Consider the following 24,506-nt stretch of genomic DNA (forward strand, 5'->3'; position numbering starts at 1 on the left):
CCCCACTGAGCAGGGAGCCTGATTGGGGACTCTATGCGGAGCTCGATCCCAGGACCCCGAGATCATGACCTGAGCCGAAGGCAAGCACTTAACCAACTGAGCCACACAGGCGCCCCACCTCCTGGACTCTTATAAAGATGCCAGTTTTACTGGGATAACCCTTGGTTCTTTAGAGCACGAGTTTCTCACTGGGAGCAGGGAGAGGCGGAGGGGTGCTGGAGGGTGGGCAGCAGAGAAATAGGAAGCAGGCCCGGATGTCCATCCTGTCCAGGCCCGGCTCAGGGAGACAGACTTGTGCTCCCCTGGCACTGGCTGGGCTGGCACTCTGTGCTCCTTGCTGTACTTGGGGTGATTGCTGCCAGCCCAGCTGACCTACCCAGATGAGCCAGTAGGCAGGAGAGGGGGCAACATCTAGAGTACGTCCTGCACTTGGCCACGGCTGTCTGCTCCCATCTGAGAAAGAGAATCACCAGAAAGAACCTTGGACAGGCTGCACGTTAGCCTTGCCTGGGAAGGACATGCCAGGGGAGCCCCCCACCCTGAGGGACCACCACCCACCAAGGGCCTCACCTCCAAGCCAGGGTTTTCTGTGTGCCCCTTCCCTGGGAGACCCTGCTGGTTCACTGCTAGTTGATTTGAAAACCAAAAAGGATGGGTGACCAGTGCTAGGCATGTCTGCCCTCAGGTATGTTGGAGTTGAGGCAGGGGGCAGGTCCCCTACCAGATTTAGGGCTTGATTCACCCACCATCCCCCAGTCCTAATCCCAGAGGACATTTCAGAAAGGGGCATGGGTGCTGCTGGGTGCTCCAGACCCACGCCGTCCCCCAGCCTGAAGAATGGGCCACAGCCTCAGCTTTATTTTCATAGAAGAGATCAACGCTGGACTTCAGAGACTGTGCTATCTGGCTTTTTGGAAGGAATCTTGGTGGAGACTGTGTTGGCTCCCCGGGCACCTGTTGATATAATTTACACCCTGACATAATTGTCTCACCTTTTGCCTGGATGGCTGCCTTTATTTTCACAGAGAAGATCAAGGCTTTCGGTGGCTCAGGAGTACTGCAGGCCAGAACACCTGGTCGGCAATGGGATGGCCTCCTTGGCGCCACCTACTGTCAGGTGTAGCCCACGACAGGGGAGAATGCCTGCAAAAGGGGCAGTCACCCCTCTGTAAATACTGGGTCCCGGCACAGTGAGAACACAGAAGAATGTAGCATTTTTTCATGCTTTCCTGAAGGTAATGGTCAAATGGCAGCAACTGAGCTGGCACGAATGAAATCATAGTACATGGCCACGAGTGCCAAGAGCTAATGTGGGACATACAGGCGTGCCCTGTGAGTACAGAGCAGAGGGCATCTGTGTGTAAGGATGAACAGGACTTGGACAGGTGCAGCAGACAAATGCTGACAGATGGGGGTGAGTGCAGGCGGGATGCTCAGTTTAGGGCAGTGGCTAAAGGATGTACCAAGAGAAGACTGGAAAGGGAGATGGGAGCCTTGAATGCCAGAAGAAATGGTTTGAACTTCACCTTGAGGCTCTGGGAACATTTTGAACATTTTAAGCAGGGAAGTGACAGGTTGGAAAAGGGGGGTGGGAATATTAACATGGTCAGATCCTCACCTGTAACAAAGCTTGGTGGGCCAGCAGTGTTCTAAGGAGTAGAGGAGAACAGATGTGGAGTGGAGACCCTTGTGAAAGGGGTATGCTGGAGAGTTGCTGAATGCCTTTCCAAGGCTGGATGGGTACAAGCTGAAATCCACCTGTTTAGTTGTGGCAGGCAGCTCTCCTTCCGCGGCCGGAGGGTTTCAGAGCGCTGTGCGGCTACACAGCCAGCCCCAGCTTGGGAGCAAACCGGGGAAGATGGACTTACTAGCCAAACCCACTGGTCAGAGGAGAAGGCTGGGGGCAGTCTTTGATCTTTTACCCCCGGCCTCAACCCCACCCCAAGCCAGCTGTGAGCGCCCACCCCCCATGACCCAGACATAGTACAGTGGCGGGGGGGAGGGGCACCTAATTTTAAGACAGCAATTTGTCCAGTGCTGTGCCCTCTTCACTTTTTTCTGCATCTGGGGGAAAAACTTCAGAAATGAGGACAGATTCAAGTTGGAAGTTCCCTGAGAGAGCATCTAATATAGCCCCCTTCAGTTAGAGATGGGAAGGTGACATTCCCAAAGTTACATGGCTAGATAATTCTAACATACAGATGTGTTAAGTGCTTTAATCCTCACAATTCTGAGGTAGGTATTGTTATCCTCCTTGTTCTATAAATGAAGAACCCGTGGACAGGGAGTGTGAGTAGCCAAGGACTCTGAGCTGGTAAGGGGAGGGGCTGGCAGTGGAACCTGGAGTCTGAATCCCGCATTTCTGGTTTGGGGTGGGGGGCTTTTGCCCCTCCATCACGAGAGGCTGCCTTCCCGGCCACAAGGTAGGTCACCGTGGCTCCCAGCCATCTCTATTCTGGCAGGAGCTGCCCCCAGCCTCCTGGCTTTGCCCTTCCTCCCACAGGGCCTAGCTCAGTGCTGAGCTTGCAGGAAATGTGCTTCCTGAAGCTGGGACTTCCCCACGGAGATTGAGGGGCAGCTGGGCATCCCTGCCTCAGCTGAGGGATGACTCTGCTCAGCCACTGTGTGTCTCAGGAACTCAGGGCAGCCGCTCACCTGTCAGGTGGGCATCGAGGGGGTGGCTGAGCGGCCCTTGCCACTCCTTCACGCACCGCTCGAAGGGAATGGATTCTCCTCTGGTAGGAGGCAGGGTGGGAGGTGGTCATGCAGGGGTACAGAGCCCTCTGGGTGGTCACAGAGCTGCTCCAGTCAGGGCTTCAGAAGGCAGACAGGAGGGAAGTGTGTGGCCCCCCTGAGGGATCCCCATCACCATGAGGGCTCAGGCACATCTGCATGGCGGGGAGGCCCAGGCACGTGGCCTGGAAGGGAGTGTGCTTGGGCGTGTGTTGGGGGGGGGGTGTGGGTTCTTTTGAGCCCACACAAAGCCTTGTGCTGAGACACTGCATTCCTGCTGGCTGGGCTTCCTGTTCCAGATGCATTCCTGCCCCAGAGTCACCAGGGAGACTGCTTGGAATCTGGCCCCACATTCTCCAAATTCAGGGCGAGATCTGGCAGAGGTTCCCTCCCTTTACCTCCCCACCCTCTCACTTTGGAGGAAGGAAGCCACCTGATAGGCCAGCCCTCCAACCCTCCTACCTAGGGAGGGCTGGGTGGGGTCTGACACTGCCTGTGGGGTTTGGTGCCACACATCCTGTTGGACAAGCATAAAGCAGTTCCTGCCAGGCCCTGCCTTCTGTTTCCCTGTCTATATCTGGGAAAGAGGAATGGAGTGGGGTTGCTGTCTAGGAGGACAGGGTTAAGAGGGCGCAGCCCAGGGGACCTATGCCTGGCAGGGAAGGGCTTAGCCTGAAAATCAAGGTGTTAAGAGATGGCAGGTAATTCAGACACTAGGCTCTCATTCTTTCTCCAGCCTTGGCTACAGGCCTCAGTTTCCCCATATTATACAGTTAGAATCTTATAGTTTGTGGCTCTCTGATAAGGCTCTTGTGTAAGGAAGGCGTTTGCGGAAGGGTCTGAAGGAGCAAGGAGCAGAAGAGGGTGGGCAGACTGTTTTCTCCCCTCCCAGTTAACGGCCACTTCCTTCCAAGGGCTCCAGCTCCAGCCCCTCCCCCAGAGGCTCAGGTGCAAGTTTGCACGTCCACCAGCTCCCTTATCTGCCTCCAAGGGATTTGGGTCCTGCTGGGATTTTTCCAGCCCTGTCACCTTCCTCAGGAGGATGAGGTTTCCTTAGAGGCCGGCAGCCCCCCTGGTCACCAGGCTGTGTTCCCTTCAGCAGCTGCCTGGGCTCCTAGCCTCCTTTCAGGCTGGGAGCCTTTGAGGGTGAGGGATGGTGGAATCCCAGGACCAAAAGACGGTTGGGGTGGGGACAGGGAAGTATTTACGCTTCCGCCGCCTCCAGGCTGCTTCCCTGTCCCCCTGGCTCACTTCCCCAGATCCTGAAACCCCCCACCCCCAAGCCCCAGATTTAGGGTCCTCGGGTGAGGGAGACATATGGGACGAGGAGGGGATTCAGATCTAGCCCAGGACTCAAGGCGCTCTACAGTTGTTGGAAAGGATTTCCATGCGGACAGGGATCACTTCCCCCTTCCATCGCGTCAGCTTTCTGAGCGGCTGAGTGACTTGCCCCAGGCACACAGCTGGGAGCGCAGGGACAACCCTGTCCCGGTCAGCGCTCTTTCCGCAGCCAGCACGTGGGGCTCCATTTCCTTCCGCGCTCCCGTCCAGTCCCCGCCGACCCTCCACCCCCATCCCCGGCTGCATTTCGGCGGCAGGAAGACAGACCAGCATGTGAACCGGGAGGGGGGGGTGCCGGGTAACCCCGCACCTCGAGCCTGACAGCGTCCGTAGGCGGGGGTCTCCGCTCCTCGGCCGGCGGCGGGAGCGCGGGGCTGCCCGGAGCCCGAAGGACGGCGGATCGAGGCCTTTTCCCGGCTCCCCGGCGCGCCCCGCGCGTCCCGGCTCCCAGGCCCCGCCCCCGCCCCCCGCGGCCGCTCCCGGTGCGCCCCCGCCCCCTGCTGCCCGCACACCTGCGCGCCCCTCCCCCCCTTCCCCTCGCTCCCCGCCGGGAGGGTCCGCGGGCCGCGCCCAGCCGGGGCCGGACGCGCGTGCGAAGCCGCCCGCCAGACAGCGGCGGGGGGACGCTGGCCCGGGATTGCGGGCCGGCTGCTGCGGCCGCGGCCGGGGCGCCGCGTCGGGGCCGGGAGCGGGGCCATGCTGGGCCGGCGGCGCGTCTTCGCCGTGGAGCCGCTCGGCGGCCGGGGTGAGTCGCCCACCCCCCAGGTCGGCCGGGGCCTGCCGCTCTGGAGCCGACTCCCGCGCCGAGCCCCGGTCTGCGCTCCCCGTCCCAGCCCGTACACCCCGCCCGGGGCGCCCGAACCTCGCCGCCTCCCTTCCGACGGGCTGAGTGATGGCGCCGTGCGCTTTGGAGACCCTCTGGGTTTGGGCGTTAAACCAGCCACCACCTTCCATCCCACTTCCCCCCGGCTCCACTTCCCTCTTAATTCCCGGTGTGGACCCTTCGCCCAGCCCTTGCCCCCGCCGGCAGGTCCAAAAGCCCCCTCCGCGGCGGCGAATCCCTTCCCGAAGGAGACTTCCTGGCTGGCTTCTTTGGCCAGGGGGGGCCTGGCCTGGCCTCCAGCTCCCCGGCGTGGCCGGCGGTGAGACGGAGGCGGCCCTCCATCATCTCCCGCACTAGTTTGTGCATCAGTTTTACAGCTGGGGACCCAGCGCGTGGGTAGGGCCTGGCGCAGAGGGGACAGTCTTCGGGAGCTAGCGCTGCTTCTCCTCCTACACTCCCCCCCCCCGCCCCGTCCCCAACTGTCCACCAAATCTTCACTATTTCTCATTTAAAAGAACAGAAGCCCGCAGCGCTTATAGCTATTCTTATTTCTATTACCCTCCCCCAGCAGCTCCCGGAGAGACTTCATCCTGCATCCTGATGCTAGTTTGGACCCCAAGCTTCCTCCTTTGTGCCCCTCCCCATTTCCCCGAGGCCAGAGGGTCACAGTCCTACTGCCCCGTGGGGAGTAGTTGGAGAGACTGAGGCTCCCCATTCAGGACTTGGAGGTCTTAGGCTGACCCTAGGCTCCTTAGCACAAGAAGAGAGCAGCAACCCCCTCAAAGGAGGCTAGGCCATCCAAGGAGCTGGTTGGTGAATATGCCCTACACGGCTTTGCCTACCACACAGCCCAAATCCGGGGGGTCTGTGATCGGCAACAAAGACGCTTGTGAAGGGAACCCGTGCTAGCTTCTCCCAGCCAGGGATGGGGAGAGATCTGGGCGGGGCTGTGGCTGTCCACCCCGTCTCCTCCCTTCACCTCGGCCCAGGACACTCCTCCCTGGGGAATGCTGCTAGTTGCCAGGATCGCTGGGGGCGTTAGGGGCAGCCTGCCCAGCCTGATGCTGACTCTCCTCGCAGATGGGGTTGGTGAGGACTTGGCACATGGTTGTGTAGTACCTGGAGTCAGCAGCACCTACCGACGGATCCCGGACGCTGCTCAAGGTGGCTCGCTGGACTCCTGGAAGGGAGATGGCCAGCTGAGAGGTCTCAGGAGGCAGGAGCCACTTCTCAAACTGGCCTCCCGGGACTCAGGAGTGGAGATGGTGGTTGGGGACAGCCTCCTGGCCACCTCACCGGGCGTTTCTCAGGACTCTCTGGACTTTGAGCCCACAGGGAGCCCTGAGCCCCTGGCCCTTGCTTCCACGGAGCCTCCTGCCCACCTAGGCCGGCTTCTGGCCAACCGTAAGCTGGAGCAGGTGCTGGAGCGGTCCCGCCAGCTCCCGACTTCCCCTGCCAGTATGTCACATCGCCCCCGCTCCCTGAAGCCCCCCAGCGAGCCTGAATATGAAATGCCCCTTTTTGGAGCCGGGGAACAGGAGGCCACTGAGGCAGAAACTGACCTGGAGGCAGGCCTGGAAGAAGCAGAGGTGGTGAGTGTCAGCTCTCAAGCTGGGTCAAGAGTGGGATGGAAATGGCCTTTTTACACGGAGGGATGGGTTGCTGGCTGGTGGGGCCTCACTGACTTGTTCTCCTTGGAGCTCTCTTGGGGTGGGGCGTTCCTTGCCGCTAATTGACGGGTTGTTCTCGCCTCAGCCCACTCCCAGCTGTGTGGAGGTGGGCAGGATGGGGGCCGGCCTGACAGCATGCCCGGCTGGGTACTGGGAGGCCAGCCGGGGGTGTGTGCCTCCTCTCCCTGGCCCCTCTGCTCCCATCGGCTGGCTGCCTGGGATGGGAGCCTGCTTGAGTTCCGAAGGGCCCCCCTACCTCACTCTGTCCCACAGGCGGGGGGCCTGGGGCCTGAAGCCCGGGCCTGCCTCCCAGGGCAGGGTCTCCGCTACCTGGAACACCTGTGCCTGGTGCTGGAGCAGATGGCAAGGCTACAGCAGCTCTACTTGCAGCTGCAGACCCAGAGGCCCCCACGGGTGAGTGAGCCGCAGGACCGGCGGGCCAGCGGGGGCCAGGTGAGTGGGGGCGGCAGAGGAGGGCTGGGACCCCTGGAACCAGCCCTCGAGTCAGGTCTTGAGTGCCCGTCTGTCCTGTGCACAGGATCCTGAAGCAGAGGAAGAGGAGGAGGTGGGGAAGCCCACCCTGGCCCCCTCACCGCCACCTTCTCGTGCCCCAGGCCGTGAGGTGCACGGACGGCCCAGCCAGACGCAGGAGACAGGTGAGGGGCAGTCGTGTTTCCTCTGTGTCTTACCTGCCCAGGGCTGCCCTCCTCCCCCGGCAGACCCAGTGAGCCCTGGGCTTGATGGGTGGCTTCCTGCTTCTGGCCCTGGGTAATCTGATTCTCTTTCTGAAGGGGCAAAATCAGCTGCGCCCCTAAAGGTAGGGCTGCCGGGTGTCAACCCTCCCGTGCTGTTAGAGGCTGCCGCAGAGCCCGCTCACATCTTTCCATCCTCCCAGGGACACAAGGTAGGTGCTGGGTATGTGTGGAGGCAGGGGACAGGATGGAGTGGGGCTGTGGGGTGGTTGGGATGTGTACACAACGTGAAGGCCAGGAACGCTGGGAAAGTGACAGAATCCCTGATTGGAGCAGGTGACTTGTCCCGGCTGTGCTGCCCGCTGGCTCTGGCAGCTTGGTCAGGGGCATGTTGTGGGGAGGAGCTCTGTGGTGATCCCCTCACCCTCTGCTCAGCGGGATCTCTCCCACTGGAACAAGGTCAAGGTCCTGCTCAACCGGATCCGTTGGAGGAGCCCGAAACACCCTGAGTCCCCTGCCCCTCCTGATGGCCCTGCCCCTAGGTGAGTCCTGGAGCCCAGCCCAGGTGAGGGCAGAGGAGGAGCCTGATGAACCAGAATGCTGAGATTGTAGGGCCAGTTGCGTTTTTTTGGTCCCTTGGAAATCTGAGAGACGTAGATAGTCTTGGAGAGGGTGCAGGAAGAAACAGAAGGTAAAGCATCCTGTTTACAGGGGAGGAGGCTGGGGATTAGACTGGGGAAGGAAGTTGCTTTCCTGAGGCTACCTGCGTGGTGAGTCCGTGGCAGAGCCAGGACCAGAGCATGGGAAACCCCCTCATGCCCGTCCAGCAAGCCCTCACCCCTCACAGCTGAACCTTAGGCCACCTCCCAGATTTGCTGGGAGAGCAAGGTTGGGACACAAAGGATTCCACAGTAGGTGATGGGGGGTAATATGGGGATAGGAAGCACTATGTCGATGTCCCCAGGCTCCCCACGGCAGATACACAGTGTTCCATCAACTCTGGGGCCATTGCTGCCTTCGTTTCCTCCTCCTAGCCTAAAGCTACCTTTTCTTTTCCACAGGATTGAGTCAAGGGGCGTCCCTGAAAGACCTCCATGCCAGCCCCTCCGGAAGACCTTTATGCCATCATTTGTGGTTAAGAAGCAACGAGCAAAAAACCTTTCTGTATGCTGAGACCTCCTGGTGCAGGGACGTGACCCTGCGTGGGGGTGTGTGCAGTGAAGTCTTCTTCCTCGCCCTTTGCCCTGTTGCTGCTTCTGGGCACTGCCAGGAAAAGCTGCTGATGCTCACCCTTCTCTCTGAGGAGAGGGCTGGATCTTTCACCTCTGGGCAGCCTGGAAGAGGAGTCCTGGTTCCCTGAGAGGCCCCAAAGTGCGGCAGCCCCCGGGCTCCTTGCTGGTTGCCAGAAATCCCTGGGCCTAGTCAATGTGAACTAACTTATTTATCAGGAGTCCATGGAACATGTTTGGCATGGTGATCTCCTGGGGCCTAGCGTGTCACAGATGTGTATTTGTGCAAAATGATACGTGTATCTCTGTGAGTCTGTCACTGTTGTGAACTGGCTGGATACAACCATTTCTTCTGAATCACTCACTCAAAGGGTTGGTCTTCTGGGTGAGGTAACTGCGAAAGGATGGAACTGAACTTCATTCCTCAGTGGGCAGTTACTGATTTGGAGTCCTGCTTTCCTTCTCATACCTTCATGGGTAGCCCCAGGACGGGCGGGGCGGGGCTCCTATCTTGGGTGCCTCTGCATGGAGTCTTGCCTGTGAAACAGAGCCCCTGAAGACCAAACCTGGAATGGAAGGGTCAGGGACAACATGGAGAAAAGCAGAGTAAGCTTCAAGGTCTGTCTTCAGCTGCTTTGGTCCCTAATAACCTTTACATATCAGAGCAGAAACCAGAGACATACTAGCTTTTAGACCTTGACAAAAATCCCTTAACTTTTCTGAGCCATAGCTTCCTACTTAATCTCCCAAATGGTTTAATGATACCTGCCCTACCTACCTCACAGTCTTATTATGAAGATAAAATGAGATTAAACTGTCTTGAAGTGCATTGTGAATGTTACATGAATAGGAAGGGGGAGGGCATGGGGTTGGAAGGAGGCCAAACTGGAGGGATGATGGGAAGGCCAGAGGATAAAGGAGGCCTGGAGTGGTTAATGCAGACAAAGGGCCAGTGATTAGTGGCAAGACTTGAAGCATGTCATTTCACTCAACTCTTAGGTTTCATATCTGAGAATTAGGGCACTAGTGCCTGACCTTATTTTCCAGGGTTGTGAGGACTAAAGAAAATGTTTCTGAGAACATTGTAGATGTCGACCAAAATATTGTGGTTTATTTATTACAGCATGTAGTGTTCCTAGCTCTTTGCTAATTGAGAAAGGGGAAAAGCTTAGTCTCCTGCAGATATCCAGAGGATGGGAGGGGACGGGTGTGTGTGTGGGGGGGGGGTGGGGGGGGGTGTCAATGGAAGGGCCGGGCTAGGGATGAAGTCATTGGCTTGAGTCAGACAGGAATGTCTCCTAGAAATGGCCACTGATCAGGCACTCTCCTCCTTCAGTCAGGAGGGGCTGCTTCTCTTGGGGCTGCAGCCCTGGGGTCTGCCAGAATGAGGCCAGGTGTCGGGTGGTAGGTGCCCTCTTCTATTTAGGGGTCCAGCTCCTGCTGTCTTTGTACCAGGAACCAATGCTCTAAAGCCTACTTTTCTAATGGGACAGTTAAGCGGGGACACCACCGAGGCCCTGCTTCCTAACGCGCATCCGATCGGGGAAGGCGCACTTCCGTTCCACAGTTGGAGGGGGATGGCAGGCCGGCGTGGGGGAAGGGAGAAGTCGGTGGAGAGGAGGGAGGGACCATATCCGGGAGAGTGGCAGCTTCCGACCAGTGGTCGCGCTTCCGGAGAGGCGCTTCCGGTGGTGGCGGCAGTAGCGGCTGTGGTGGTTCCGGGTGTCTTTGTCCCCCCGGTGTCGCGGCCCTGGCCCGCAGGTGGGTTGGGGGGCCCCCCGCCGCCTCTCTGCCCCTTCGCCTCTTCCCCGGCCGAGGGGCTGCGAGGGCCGGGCAGCAAAGATGCACGGGCCGCGGAAGGGGCCGAGCCCCCCTTCGGACTGCAAGTCCCGTCTCCCTGGCAACGGCCTCGGCCCTGGGGGCGGGCGGGAGGAGGAGAAACCGCGCGCCTTCGTCCTCCCACGGTGGCCCCGCCGCGGCCTGGCCCGGGAGGCCCGGTGCCCGCGGCTGCTGAAGCGGGAGCCGAGGCCCAGGGAGCACGGGAGCAGGAGGGCGGGCGGGTGCGCTGCCGGATTCGCGTTCGGCCGGGCCACGGGGCTACCTTCCCACCAGCCCGTCCGGGGAACAACGGGCCGGGCTTCCGGGGAGAGGGCCCACACCTTCTCCTCTCCGGCACCAGCCTCCTCCATTTTTCCGGGCCTTGCGTGGAGCATTTTGGCGGATGTATTTGAATGAATGAATGTCACTGGGGCCCTTTCCGATCCCCCATTCTCCCCAAGCATCAGCGGGTGGCGTGGCATCGTGAGAAGAGCGCTAAGTTGTTGGCGACCTGGGTGCGAGTCTCAGTTTTGTCACTAACTGGTGATGTGACCCTGGGCAAGTCTCAATCTCTGTGAGCTTCAGTTTCCTTTTCTTTAAAATAGCTTGACAGTATCACCCACCACTAACTTGTGAGGGCAAACTGGAACAATGTAATTTTTGCATTTCCTGCTCTTTATGTTCTCTCCATCTCCTCCATTCATTCTCCGTACCCACCTCCTCACCTTCATTAGATCCTCAGTTACTTTTTGGGGGTTGATGGAAAATTTCCCTCTGAGCTGTTAACTTCTTTCTTTTGCAATTAAAGGTTTTTTCTAAGACTCTGAAAGAGGACAGCATTCCCAATGTCCCAGTTTAAGCGCCAGCGGATCAACCCGCTTCCAGGGGGACGCAACTTCTCAGGTGATCACCTTTATCCCTATTTGGCCTCATACTGGGTATTAGGTGCTTTGGAGTTAGTCTTTTAAAATGTGGCTTTTGGGGTTTCCCTGGTGGAGTGCAGATTTGCTGCTAACGTTTCTTAGGAAAATAGGAGATGAGCACAGTGGTGGCAAGTGAAACCCTGTGGAGGAGTTGCTTGGAGTCACTCTGCCCTTTGGGTCTGCCATACCTTCTGTCTGACTCTAGTGCTCAAAATGGTAGATGCAGGTCCTGGAGATTGCTTCTCTGTCCACATAGGCGCAGCTTCAACATCTCTTCTGGGTCCTCCTCCTGGTTTGCTCACTCCTCCTGTGGCCACAGACCTGTCCCAAAATGCCAGGCACCTTCAGGTAGGTTGGCATTTTTTCTAGTGAGTGTCAGCATTTGAGACTACCACAGCATGCATGGGTGCCTGGTGCTTTCATTCTTGTATAGCTATGTTCATCCTTCCTGGTGCTCCTGACCTGGGCCAGGATGGAGGTGACTAGACATCTCTGACTGGGGAGTCCTGAGTTGTGGCTCTAGGGAAATCTTTTGGGTGCTTCCTGGAATTAAAGAACTGGAAATCCTAGAAGAAGCTTCTGACCTAAGAGTCAGTGTGATCTCTTCCTCCTCCTTGCAGTAGATTATGACTATTATACGTGTGTGTCTCCTTCATGTGAATCTCGATGCCATACTTTGTTGAAGCTGGGTGGGGTTTGGCTGCAGATGAGATGCTAACAGTGGAGCATGGACAAATGCTCTCTGTTACTTTCAAACTGCACTGTTCTCTTACAGGGTGGGGAGAAGCAGCGGGTCTTCACTGGTATTGTTACCAGCTTGCATGACTACTTTGGGGTGGTGGATGAAGAGGTCTTTTTTCAGCTAAGGTAGGCTTGAGGTTAGTCCCCTGAATGCCTGTTGAATTCAATTCTGTCGCCGCGCTGGTGGGGCCCCTCTGAAGCCATTGCTTTGCTGTTTTTATGCAAGGTGTGCGAAATCTTGAAGGGCAGGGCCTCCTAGGGGCAGTCAGGGTGGCTTGGCCAGGGTCTCTCTCCTGACTGGTCTCCTGGCTTGTGTGCTGGCAGTGTGGTGAAGGGCCGGCTGCCCCAGCTGGGTGAGAAGGTGCTGGTGAAGGCTGCATACAACCCAGGCCAGGCAGTGCCCTGGAATGCTGTCAAGGTGCAAACGCTCTCCAACCAGGTATGCGTCTTTCCGGCATGTGCATTGGAAAGGGGAGGGAGGGAAGCCCTAGTGCCCTGAAAGCTGGGCAAGAACCTTACTTTTGTCAAGGGGCAGGGCTGCATCTTTCCAAGGTAGTGAGCAAATCGACCACGGGATGCCCTGAATTTCCTGGTTACTGTCCTGCAGCCCCTGCTGAAGTCCCCAGCACCTCCCCTTCTCCATGTGGCAGCCCTGGGCCAGAAGCAAGGGATTCTGGGAGCTCAGCCCCAGCTGATCTTCCAGCCTCACCGGATTCCCCCGCTCTTTCCTCAGAAGCGTGCGTACCAGTGGCATGGATGTTGGGGTGTGGCTTTATGGGGCTACTCTGGATGAATGGGTCTGTAGCTCTCAGGTTGTTGCTCTCAGAATAGAAGTGGGCACTGTTGTCACTGGAGGAAAGGGACAGGGAAGTTGGGCAGATATGTAGGGTTTTTGAGTCACCAGCCATTTCTTCTCTGTAGCTCTGAGTCTCTTCCAAACATCCCACACACTTCATCTGAGCCACCTGAACAGATTTCCTGCTCGGGGCCCTCATGGACGATTGGATCAAGGCCGAAGGTAAGAGAATGATCAAACAAGGAAGCTATTTTATTTATTTGTCTCTAGGAGCAGTGTCTCTTTGCCACCTGTTACACTAACATTCTTTCTGCAGCTAGATCCTGGGCCCTTTCCCCTGAAATAGGCCGACGCACTGAGATGTATATGTAAACATTAGAACTTTATAAACTGGTTCAGCAAGCAGGGATTTGACATAGTTCATCTTTCAAAATACCATATTGAAATTTATAATTTTCTCTTTTATTTCTAGTCCTTAAGACTGAGATGCCAAAAATCAAACTATCCAGAAATAGTAATTGTCCAAAAAAATGTAACTTTGCAGTGTTTGTTTTAATTTCTAGTATAAAGTGTTTTTTTTTTTTTTTTAAGATTTTATTTATTTCTTTGACAGAGACACAGTGAGAGAGGGAACACCAGCAGGGGAAGTGGGAGAGGGAGAAGCAGGCTTCCTGCGGAGCAGGGAGCCCGATGCGGGGCTCGGTCCCAGGACCCTGGGATCATGTATGACCTGAGCCGAAGGCAGACTGAGCCACCCAGGCTGCCCTAAAATGTTTCTTTATATACACTGTACACATCAGTGTAGCATTAGAATCTGTAGGTTGCACTCTGCCCAGAAGTCCAGGCCCGTGCCTAGAACACGTAGATAGCTTCATGGCCCATATGTAGCCGGCATGGTGGATTTGGGACTTTGGGGGTGTTCTAGGCCATCCTGTATCATCTGTGAGCTTTGGGGACTGCTGGGAGCATGCTGCCTATTCTCTCCAGCTCACGTGTTCCTTCTCTTACCTTACTCTCCCTAAAAGGTTTTGCTTATATTCCTAGAGTTAAGCTCTCAACTAGTTTGCTTAAGACTTGTTTTAGTTATACTGGTGATCCTCATTTTAATTTTTTATTAGGGAAAATTGCAAATATAAGCAAAAGCAAACAGAAAAGGATGACGAACCCTCATATACCCACCCCCCAGCTTCAACAAGTATCAACATCTTCCATTCTTTTTCATCTCTACCTCCATCTGCTCCTTGCCTTGTACTTGCTGTTTTTTTTTTTTAAGATTAAAAATTTTATCACAAATATTGTATAGGTTGAAATGCACAAATCTCAACTGGACAATTTTGACATGGAAAAATCCACATAACTCTCACCCCAATTAAGATCTAAAACATTTCCATCACTCTAGAAAATTCTCTCATGTTCAAGTTCTTTTTTGAAGTGAGAACTGTACTGATAAGGAAACAATCCCCTATTCCCAGATGCCAGTAGATTATTACATGATAAGGGCTGAGAATGAAATCCAGTGTGAACTCTTAAAAGGACCACGGAGTAACTCTGAGAAAAAGTTTAGGCAAAGGGACGCAGCTAGTGTGCTGAAGCTAGTGTTTGTTCCCTTAGGCTAGGTCATTATGAATTCTAACTGGGAGAATGGTTCTGTGGTCTAGGATTGTTTTCCACCATGCCTCCATTACTTGAAACACCTTGTCCTGTTCTCAAGTCACCGGTAAATATTTTGCATACACCTACACCCCTTGTCCTGTGCATCTTCCTGGCCTTCAGTTTCCGAGGACTCTCTACCTCTCACATTCTGTGAGTTTATTAAAGGCGTCATCACCAAATCACAGCAAGTGCCCTGAGGGATAGTGTAGCTGGGGTAGAAATCAGGGTTGCTATTGACTTTCTGCTTTAGGTTCATACTCAGTCTTTCTGTACAGTCACGTGCATTTGATTGTCCTGGACATGCCAAGCCCCGGGCAGGCCTGTGTTACGTTCCTTTCGCCATAATGCTTCGGTGTCACGGCTTCTAGAGAAAGGAGACCTTACCGCTGGCAGGGCGGTACCACCATCGGTCAGTACAGAGAATCTGCGAAGTAGGAAAGGGGGCAGTAGGAGTTAGGTCACTGTGGGAGAAAAACAATTTACAAAGGAGTCAAGCTACTTGAGCGTTTTGGCTGGAAGCCAAATTTTATTTTAAATTTCAGGTTTTGGGACGGAGGTAACAGTGTCCCCGTTGGACTGCCAGTACTGAACTACTGAGGTTTTTGGACAGGCGTATCCAGTGGGATGCTGTCTCGGTATCCTGCTGAGGCTCCTGAGATGTCTCCCACTGGTACTGCTTTCTCATGCGTTCCTGACGATTCACAGTAAGGAGAGAAAACTGGCCATTGAATTCCAGGATTCAGTGGGACATCCACTGTCACTAGGGGTGGACAGCATTTACTGAAGAGTTCGCTCCAGTCGTGGGCGAGCTGAAGAGAGCTGTCAGAATGACTGTTAGAAGCGTGGAAGCGCCGACATCCCGGAAAGGCGAGAGTGGAAGGCAGCCTTTGGATGGATGCTAATAAGCCGGGAAATGGGCCAGGCAGATAGAGAAGGATGAAAAACTCTGTGTTGAATGTAATGAACTTAGATGCCCAGGGATGGAATGACAAAGGAAACGAGGCAGGCGGGTCTGAAGGGAAGGGCAGAGGCCTTCTGGTAAATAGACTGCAGTCAGCGCCATACCTGGGCCGGAAGAACGGACAGGTGATTTTATTTCTCTTGTGAGACATGGGGCTTTTCCCTTAACAGTCTGGCGTTTTATAATGGTCTGGAGGTTTTTCTTTTCTCTTTTTACTTACTGAACTCGTAACATGGTGATACTATCATAAGTAATTTTTTATAGAAACATATGAAGTAGTACATGCTATTATGTAGCGTTAAAATATAAAAATGTGTCATTCCTTCTTTCCCTTTAAAGGTAACCATTCTTAAAGACCTTTAGAAAATAATTTTGAAAAGAGAAATTACTTACTGCTACTTTTTTTTGGTCTGTGTTCTTGTGTGGTCTTTATATATGAGCATACTTTTTATAGTTTTATTGAATTTTAATTTTTAAAAATTTTAACTTTAGAGTCCAAATTGTTTTTATACGCTGTGATTAAAGTGATTAAACATTTTTTCCATATTGCAGTGTAATCCTCATGATTGTTTTAATAGCTGTATGATTATTGTATTTGTTTACTATAAAAGTTCAGGTATTACTGGATATGAATGTGGTTTTCTTACTCTCTCAGCTTAAATTTTTTCCACTATTTATAATCTGTTTTTCTTTTGAATTAACTTCCTTGGGATAATATTTTCAAGAGTGGATTTATTGGATCAAAGAGTTTGAGTGTTTTTATGACTTTAATTCGTATTGCTAAGGGTTTGTTATGAGAACTGTCTCTTAATAAAACTTCCTTTATAGAATCTTTGCATGGTACCATATATGTGTCTTATGTTAAAAATCAGTTAAAATCTTTTCTCATTTCAAAAAATTACATGTTAGCTATAATTTTTAAAGTTCAGAAAAATACAAAAAAGAAAATTATTCATAAGCTCTACCAGTGAGAGGCGTCCATCATTAATTCTTTTTTTTTTAAGATTTTATTTATTTATTTGACAGAGAGAGACACAGTGAGAGAGGGAACACAAGCAGGAGGAGTGGGAGAGGGAGAAGCAGGCTTCCCGCTGAGCAGGGAGCCCGATGCGGGGCTCGATCCCAGGACGCTGGGATCATGACCTGAGCTGAAGGCAGACGCTTGACGACTGAGCCACCCAGGCGCCCCTCATTAGTTCTTTCTTTCCTTTTTTTTTTTTTAAGGTTTTTTTTTTTTTTTAAGTATTATCTGCACCCAACGTGGGGCTCGAACTCACAACCCTGAGATCAAGAGTCACATACATGCTCCACCGACTGAGCCAGCCAGGCGCCCAATACTTCATTTCTTTTTAGTCTTTTAAAGCTTTTTTTGCACAGTCGAGGCACTACTGTATACATACTACCGTGTACTCGTCCTTTTGCTCACGATGGGTGGTTTTCTGGTACAAGTATTTAAATATCCATTTTAATAATTTTATAATAATGTGTTATATGGCTGTTAGCAGTGGCTTCTTGATCCATTCCTTTGGTGTTGGGGAATCAGATGGTTTCCAGTTCTTTTAGGCCAGTATGTATTGAATCTTAATGTAACAGTGTGGTTTCTTCCTTCTGGTGATGGATCAACCTCCAGCGATGACTATGACTCCAAGAAACGCAAACAGCGGGCTGGTGGAGAGCCTTGGGGTGCTAAGAAACCAAGGCATGACCTGCCTCCTTACCGGGTCCACCTCACCCCCTATACTGTGGACAGGTGAGCGATGAGGCTGGGGTGGGGGGTGAGGCTTGCGGCTGGTAACAGTTTCTTGTGTAAATGAGATACAGTCTGTGCAAGAGTAGAGTGTGTACGGGGTCATGTGCCTAGGACCTTTTTGTTTGTTTCTTAATGTGACAGTTTTTTAATTTCTAAATCTCAGATTTTGACCAGCATAGCACCACTGACAGGGGTGCCCTGATAGAACTTTTGTGATTTGATCATCAGAAATAGTTATGCCAGGCTATCGTTAAGGCTTACCCATCAAAATCCAGGTGCCCAATACCATTGCTAATTCAGGTAGGAAGTATAGATCATAGGCACCTTGGGACTTGTTTTCCAGGGGACTTCGGAATCATTTTTAGAGCGCTCTAGTGCGTGCGAGGACTCTGGCCCACAAGCTTACCTATCGCACTTAGGAACTGACTGACTAAGGCAGATGAGTGATTCCAGATTCTATCCAGCAGTGCAGAGGCAGGGCTCCGGCCACTGCCCCGGTAGCGGAGTTCACCGAAGCTCAGAGTGAGGTGAGGGGGCAGCCTCCCAGCACCTCTTCCTCGAGGTGGAAGGGAAAGAGGGCTGTCACTGCCCTTCCTGCATCACTGGTTCCTCTCCGCGGGGCCGGGCAGGGTCTCTCCTGTGTTCCCTGCTGACCCACCTGCCTCCCAAGGTTCGTCTCCTCACAGGACAGTGTGGCCCCCACATCACGAGAGGGGTGCACGTAGAGCCTCCTCCCATCAGTCAGAGTGACTGCCGCCAGTTAGCCCCACACACAGCTGTCTTTTTGAACATCTGCGGATGCCTCTTGTACGTACGTACCGTTTAGTATGTTGCTTTTTCACTCAGTGTGTCTTAGAATTTATTCCATGTCAATGTTGGTTAGATTGATCTCATTCTTCTCAGCACCTGTACAATATTCCAGTGAATGGACAGACCGTTTACTTCACCAGTTCTCTGTTTCCACGTTTTAATCATCCTAAGTATTGTTGTCCTACACATTCCTACAGACGTCTGTGCGGGCAGGTGCTAGTAGTTTACTGAGGGCAGTGCCTAGAAGCGGGGCAGCTGGCTCCAAGGGTCTGATTTTAAACTTGGACGTCCACTGCCAGTTCTCTCTAAGAGGCTGTGTCGGTTTCCCTTCTCGCCCACGGGGCCTGAAGTCTCGTTTCCCCACGTTGCTGCCAGCGCTATGTTACCAAACTTTTTGATCCTCGGCAGTCTCTTAGGCAAAAAGTGATACTCCGATTTGCATTTCTTTAATTATAAGTGAGACTGAGCATAGGTTCAGGGGCTTTTAAGTCTCCTTTCTTTTTTCTGGTAAGTACCTGTTGATGTCTGTTTCCCAGTTTTCTCTCAGACTTGTGAACCTTCTTGTGAACCTGTTAGTAATTTGTGGGCTCCTCTTCGATCAAGACAGTGAGCCCTAGCTGTCACGTACTGCAAATGTCTCTCTGTTTTTTCTTTCCCAGTTCGACTTTACTTTGCCATTAGGAGCGGAAACATTTTAGTGGTCAAATCTCATCCATCTTTTTCTTTTCAGAGATGTCTTCTTTCCCAGATGAGAAAATAATTTGCCCTTTTTTCCCCAAGTCTTTCATGGTGCCATTTTTAAAAATAATTTAGTCTTTGCTCAGTCTGGATCCCCTTGCTTTCCTTCTCCAGCCCCAGCTGTGACTTCTTAGAGCTCCAGCGCCGCTACCGCAGCCTCCTGGTTCCCTCCGGCTTTCTGGCTGTGTGTCTGAGCTGGCTGTCGGCCTTCCCTCTGAGCCAGCCCTTTTCCCTCCATCCTCCAAGCCGCATCCAGGTATCTTCTGAGAAGGAGCCGGCTCCAGATGCTGGTGCTGAGCCCATCCCCGCAGACAGTGACCCCGCTTACAGTTCCAAGGTGAGTGGGCTGGGGTCCTGCCCCCTTGTTCCGTGTTGGAGGCTGAGAAGGCTCTCGAGCATGTCCTTCACGCCGCCCCTGCACAGGTACTGCTGCTCTCTTCCCCGGGACTGGAGGAGTTGTATCGTTGTTGCATGCTCTTTGTGGATGACCTGGCCGAGCCGAGGGAGACCCCAGAACATCCTCTGAAGCAGATTAAGGTAAGAGCTGGAGTCCATGAGGCAGGACGCAGTCATGGATGATGGATGGCCAGGCCCTGTCAGGTTTTCAGCAGCTAGGCTCCTGTTCGTGAGCTCGTAGAAGCAAGGAGCCCTGAGCTGGAATACCGCTTATTTCACCAGAAGGACAGCATGGCTCAGGATGTTCTTGTCAGAAAAAGTTACATGGCTAGATCCCGTTCATGGGTAGAGAGATCCACCCTCCCCTGCTTCCGACCCTACGTGGCGGACTCTTCACCACATCCTGCTGCTTTCATTCCCCAGGGGTAGTAGGCTGCCTCATGGTGAGAGATCCAGGGAATTGGTTTTTGTTTTGTTCTTTTTTTTATCTTGGATCCATTTTTGCAGTTTTTGCTGAGCCGGAAAGAAGAGGAGGCAGTGCTGGTTGGGGGTGACTGGTCTCCCTCTCTGGATGGCCTCGACCCCAAGGGCGACCCGCAGGTGCTAGTCCGCACTGCCATCCGCTGTGCGCAAGCCCAGACTGGCATTGACTTGAGCGCCTGCACGAAGTGGTGAGTGGCTGCCCCAAGCTTGTCTGTGTGTGGCCCGTTGTATTGGCAAGACTGTTTAGGAGGCCAAGGTCCTGTGCCTTTCTGACCTGTTAGTGCTCTTCTCTTCCCCGGTCCCACCTCACCCTCCAGCCCTCGCAGACGGTCGTCTTGGTCATGAGCACGTATAGGGATGTGTATGGGTGTTGAGGGCCAGCCGACCCTCCAAGGCTCGTCCCATGCGATCGCCCAGCCACATTTAGTGGTCCTTGGTGCTGGGATCACCCTGGAGAGTCACTGTCTGCTTACTCACATTGGCCCATTGATGGACCATTTCTTGAGGATTTGGTTTCTTTTGGTTTCGTATTTTCAAAGCTGCGTGTGTAGTATGTGCTCATTAAATGTTGATTGGAAACTGAAGCACCTGCTTGTGAAGGTTGTGGGTCGGTACTTCCTTTTTCCTTTCGCTGTGAGCAGGTGGCGCTTCGCGGAGTTCCAGTACCTGCAGTCGGGCCCCCCAAGGCGGCTCCAGACCGTGGTGGTGTACCTGCCAGATGTCTGGACCGTCATGCCTACTTTGGAAGAGTGGGAGGCCCTGTGCCAGCAGAAAGCTGCAGAGGCAGCTCCCCCTCCCCGAGAGGCGTGCGGGGTAAGGCTGAGCCTTGCAGACCAGTGGGCAGAGCGGGTGCCCTGAGCTGCGGACCCAGGCGGTCACAGCTCTGGCTTCTGTCACAGGAAGCAGAGCCTCCGCACCAGGCAGCTGACGCATCAGAGCAAGGAGCAGACACCTCTAAACAGAACACAGAGAATCCAGAGGCCACCGCACAGCAGGACATGGACACTGATCTCCCAGAGGCCCCTCCGCCCCCTCTAGAGCCTGCCGTCCTGGCGCGCCCTGGCTGTGTCAGCCTGTCCCTCCATAGTATCGTGGAGGACCGGAGGCCGAAAGAAAGGATCTCTTTTGAAGTAGGTGTAGCAATCTGCGGAGGCTGTGAGGTAGGGTGTGTGGGATGGCAGGGCTTCGAGCATTCCCTTTTTCCTGATGCTCACGGACCTCTGCTGCCTCTTCCACAAGGTGATGGTGTTGGCCGAGCTGTTTCTGGAGATGCTGCAGAGGGATTTTGGCTATAGGATTTATAAGATGCTGCTGAGCCTTCCCGAAAAGGTGGTGGCCCCGCCTGAACCTGAGAAGGAGGAGGCGGCCAAGGAAGAAGAAACAGTCAAGGAAGAGGCTGCCAAGGAGCCCAAGGATGAGGTACAGAGTGAGGGCACAGCTGCCGAGTCAGACGCCCCGCCGGTGAGTACCTCTGCTGCCTGCACGGGCTCTGGGGCTGCACGCGGGGTGCCGAGTGGGTCCGGGCGCCGCTGGGGGCCCCGCGGGGCTCCTCTCACTGCCTGCATGCACCCCGTCCCCCTGCCACACGGCCGCACGGCTAGGAGGTGGTGTGCGAGGAGAGGGGAAGCGGGCCTGGAAGCATGGCCGACAGCGCCATGCCTTGAGGACAGGCGTTTTGGCAACTTGATGGTTAACTAGAACGCTGCATTTTCTTAACGCTTTCTAAAGCACGTGGGTCTCTCTTACCTAAATACCATCGAGTAAATGTGATCTCTGACGGGACTCAGATGGACTCCTAAAGAGAAGCCCAGGTGCCTGGGAATCGCCCTTAGTTAGCTCTGAACCCCACGTCACGGAACGCAGCAAACGAGACCGTGTAGACAGAACCCTTACCGCGGTGCCCGAACACGGTCGGTGCGCAGATGTTGGCACTTATCACCGTTAGCATTTACAGGTGTCCGTTCTCATCTTGGTTTGCTTCTAGAAGGAAGATGGCCTTTTGCCCAAACCTCCATCTTCTGGAGGAGAGGAAGAAGAGAAACCCCGGGGTGAGGCATCCGAGGACCTCTGTGAGATGGCCCTTGACCCCGAGCTGCTCCTCCTGAGGGATGACGGCGAAGAGGAGTTCGGTACGTGCCGGCCTCACGCAGCGGCCGCCCGGCTCTGTAGCTGGTGCTCTCCTGTCACCACTGTGGGTCTGGGCCCCGGGGGGGGTCCCTGCTCCACGCTTATCTCAGGCTTCCTGTAGCAGGAACCAAGCTAGAGGATTCGGAGGTCCGGTCGGTTGCCTCGAACCAATCAGAGATGGAGTTCTCTTCTCTTCAGGACATGGTGAGACCTCTTTCCTGCCCCCCTGCCCCACTGACCGTGAAGCTGGGCCAGGCCTCCCGACGGCGCTGGGAGAGGGAGACTTTACCGTAGGACTTCTGGCACCCTCTGACTGACAAAAGACAAAATGTGGTTCTTGGCTCGCGGAGCGGTACTTCCGTAGGATCCGGGACAGCTCAGTGTCTCCACCTGGGTGCATCCGAGTGAGGTACCCGAAGCAGGCGCGCACTCAGCTCCTCCGTGTGTGGGACAGCCTGTGGTGCGGCAGTGGCCCGGGTCCTGTCTCCAGCTGGAGGGGCTGCCCGGGTGTGATCGTGTCCGCTCGTTTTTCAGAGGGCTGCCTCCTGGGCGATTTCGCCGTTGAGAGAACTCTGTAAATCTTGTTCATCTTTGTTTCTCTTGCAGCCCAAGGAGCTGGACCCCTCTGCTGTGCTCCCTTTGGACTGTCTTCTTGCTTTTGTCTTCTTTGATGCCAACTGGTGTGGCTACTTGCACCGGCGAGACTTAGAGAGGATCCTGCTCACCCTTGGGCTCCGGCTCAGTGCAGAGCAGGTGCCTGTCCTCCCATCCCCCGGGTCCCTTCGGAGCCCGCGTCCCCTGACGGCCGTGCGCGCACTGGATTGCTGTGCGCGGCTCGGGGTGCTGCGGTTCCAGGTTGCTCGCGTGGCACGGGCAGGGGCTCGCGCCTTCTCATCAGTGGCTGTCCGGGGGGGTGTTCTCTAGGCCAAACAGCTGGTCAGCAGGGTGGTGACGCAGAACATCTGCCAGTACCGGAGCCTTCAGTACAGCCGCCAGGAGGGCACGGACGGCGGGCTGCCCGAGGAGGTGCTCTTTGGTGCGTCCTGCTGCCCTGCCGCCTTCCAGGGAGGACGGGCGGGCCCGGCTGCTCTCTCCTCTGGGGACCCTTTCCTTAAACCTGCTTCGTGGCCCCTTCCAGGAAACCTGGACCTGCTGCCTCCTTCGGGGAAAAGCGCGAAGCCGGGCGCCGCCCCCACGGAACACAAAGGCCTGGTGTCCCACAACGGCAGCCTGATCAACGTGGGGAACCTGCTGCAGCGTGCGGAGCAGCAGGACAGCGGGCGGCTCTACCTGGAGAACAAGATTCACACACTGGAACTGAAGCTGGGTGAGTGGCCTGTGGCCGCAGGGGCCCGGCCCGATGGGGCGCGCACACGTGTGTGTTTGGAGACTGAGAGGGATCCTGCTCCTCACGCTTCAGGCCTCCTGCCCTGGGCCGCGATGCTTAACTCAGCAGCAGTCTTTCTGCCGTTTCCCCCACCAGAGGAGAGCCATAACCGGTTCTCGGCCACGGAGGCCACCAACAAAACCCTGGCGGCGGAAATGCAGGAGCTGCGGGGCCGGCTGGCCGAGGCCGAGGAGGCGGCCCGGGCGGCCGAGCGCCAGAGGAACCAGCTGCAGCGGCTGCTCCAGGAGTTCCGGAGGCGCCTGACCCCCCTGCAGCTGGAGGTGCAGCGGATGGTTGAGAAGGTGGGCCTCCCCCCCCGTGCCCGCCCAGGTTCACCGAGGCGGCAGCCTGGTCTGCCGGCGGGGAGCGTTGCTGGGCCTCCCGTCTTGGCCCTTCCTCCTCGAGTCCTCATTCTCGTTCTAGGCGGACAGCTGGGTAGAGAAGGAGGAGGCAGCACCTAGCAACTGAGGGGCCTGGCGCAGGAGCTGCCCTCCTGTGAGGCCAGCGATGGAGCCTGCTGACGTCAGAGCCCTTCTGGTTGCCCAGAGAAGCTGGCGCAGGCCCTGGGAGCCGTAGGCGGGGGTGGCTGACCCCTGGGCTCAGCCTCCGTAGAGGAGCTCAGGCCGTCAGGGTGGGGTCTGTGCTATGTGGGACGGATGAGCGGGGAACCCCGGTTCCACCTGACAACTAAATCCAACACCTTCTGCACCCCTCGAATGTCATTTCGCCCTCCACCTTGGGATTTCTCCTGGGGCCCTTTAGTCTTGTGCTGACTTTCTCCTGTCCTCTTCCAGTTTAGAATAAGACAGGGGAGGAAAAGGCTTTTCAAGTTTGTCCTAAGGTCTGATGCCAATAAACTGAAGAAACAGCCGTGGAATCTGGCGGGGGGTAAGAGCCCTTCCTCTGGATGGCACAGATCCTGCTAGGTACAGGAGCAGGTTCTTGGGGGGAGGCTCTCCCTTGGCCACCGCAGGAAAGGTCTGTGCTAGCGAACTCGTGGTGTTGGGCTGTGTCCGCCAGAGAGCACTGTGTTCCAGCCACCCCGGACTTGCCAGAAGAAACCAGCACCTCCCCGTGTTCAGAATGTGGTATTGGCTCTGGCCCAGCCTTTTTCCCTGTTCCCCCATAAGTCTTGCCTCTTTCCATAATCCGTGGTTTCAGTTTGACTTTGTATATAAAGTTGTTTTTTTTTTTTTTTGGCTTTTTGTTTTTTAAATAAACCAAAGTCAAAAACAAGCCACGTGTCCTCCGTAGCTCTGCCCTTCCTCCTCTTGTAGGTCGTCCTGTGCTGCCCCCTTCCTCCCAGCCCTCCAGTCCAGAAGGTGGGCGGGGGCAGCGGGAGGGGCTGGCCCCTGGTGCTCTCGGCCCTGCCACCTGCTGGTCGAGAGAGGCAGTGCCGCAGGGGTGCGTCCAGCTGGACGGGGGGCAGCACAAG

The 24,506-nt window shown here is 55.1% G+C and overlaps 2 protein-coding genes across 7 annotated transcripts; both read left to right on the forward strand.

Annotated features, from left to right (window-relative positions):
- Positions 1-4,738: 4,738 nt before the first annotated feature.
- Positions 4,739-9,310, forward strand: CUNH8orf58 (chromosome unknown C8orf58 homolog). 3 transcript variants are annotated; one of them, XM_032389230.1, is made up of 7 exons: positions 4,739-4,819; positions 5,978-6,489; positions 6,841-7,020; positions 7,106-7,223; positions 7,359-7,471; positions 7,695-7,801; positions 8,321-9,310. In XM_032389230.1, the coding sequence occupies exons 1-7, from the start codon at positions 4,771-4,773 to the stop codon at positions 8,430-8,432; spliced, it is 1,191 nt and encodes a 396-aa protein (XP_032245121.1). In that variant the 5' UTR covers positions 4,739-4,770; the 3' UTR covers positions 8,433-9,310. The 3 variants fall into 3 exon arrangements, with proteins under 3 accessions (XP_032245121.1, XP_032245120.1, XP_032245122.1); XM_032389229.1 differs by lacking the exon at positions 4,739-4,819 and having other exon boundaries at positions 5,462-6,489; positions 7,719-7,801; XM_032389231.1 differs by lacking the exons at positions 4,739-4,819; positions 7,695-7,801 and having other exon boundaries at positions 5,462-6,489; positions 8,321-8,378.
- Positions 9,311-10,141: 831 nt separating this feature from the next.
- CCAR2 (cell cycle and apoptosis regulator 2) lies at positions 10,142-24,502 on the forward strand. Of its 4 annotated transcripts, none has more exons than XM_032389041.1 (21): positions 10,142-10,249; positions 11,115-11,209; positions 11,486-11,577; positions 12,005-12,096; positions 12,295-12,409; positions 12,578-12,707; positions 12,892-12,988; positions 17,011-17,130; positions 18,793-19,015; positions 19,102-19,215; positions 19,582-19,745; positions 20,199-20,370; positions 20,457-20,687; positions 20,797-21,018; positions 21,542-21,686; positions 21,809-21,888; positions 22,291-22,437; positions 22,609-22,720; positions 22,823-23,011; positions 23,168-23,373; positions 23,495-24,502. In XM_032389041.1, exons 2-21 carry the CDS (start codon positions 11,152-11,154, stop codon positions 23,537-23,539), a joined length of 2,754 nt encoding a protein of 917 aa, XP_032244932.1. In that variant the 5' UTR covers positions 10,142-10,249; positions 11,115-11,151; the 3' UTR covers positions 23,540-24,502. The 4 variants fall into 4 exon arrangements, with proteins under 4 accessions (XP_032244932.1, XP_032244928.1, XP_032244929.1 ...); XM_032389037.1 differs by having other exon boundaries at positions 21,806-21,888; positions 23,495-24,501; XM_032389038.1 differs by lacking the exon at positions 10,142-10,249 and adding an exon at positions 10,308-10,880 and having other exon boundaries at positions 21,806-21,888; positions 23,495-24,501.
- Positions 24,503-24,506: the final 4 nt, after the last annotated feature.

This window comes from Phoca vitulina, unplaced genomic scaffold (assembly GCF_004348235.1).
Source record: "Phoca vitulina isolate PV1807 unplaced genomic scaffold, GSC_HSeal_1.0 scaffold53, whole genome shotgun sequence".
NCBI classification, from domain to species: domain Eukaryota; kingdom Metazoa; phylum Chordata; class Mammalia; order Carnivora; family Phocidae; genus Phoca; species Phoca vitulina.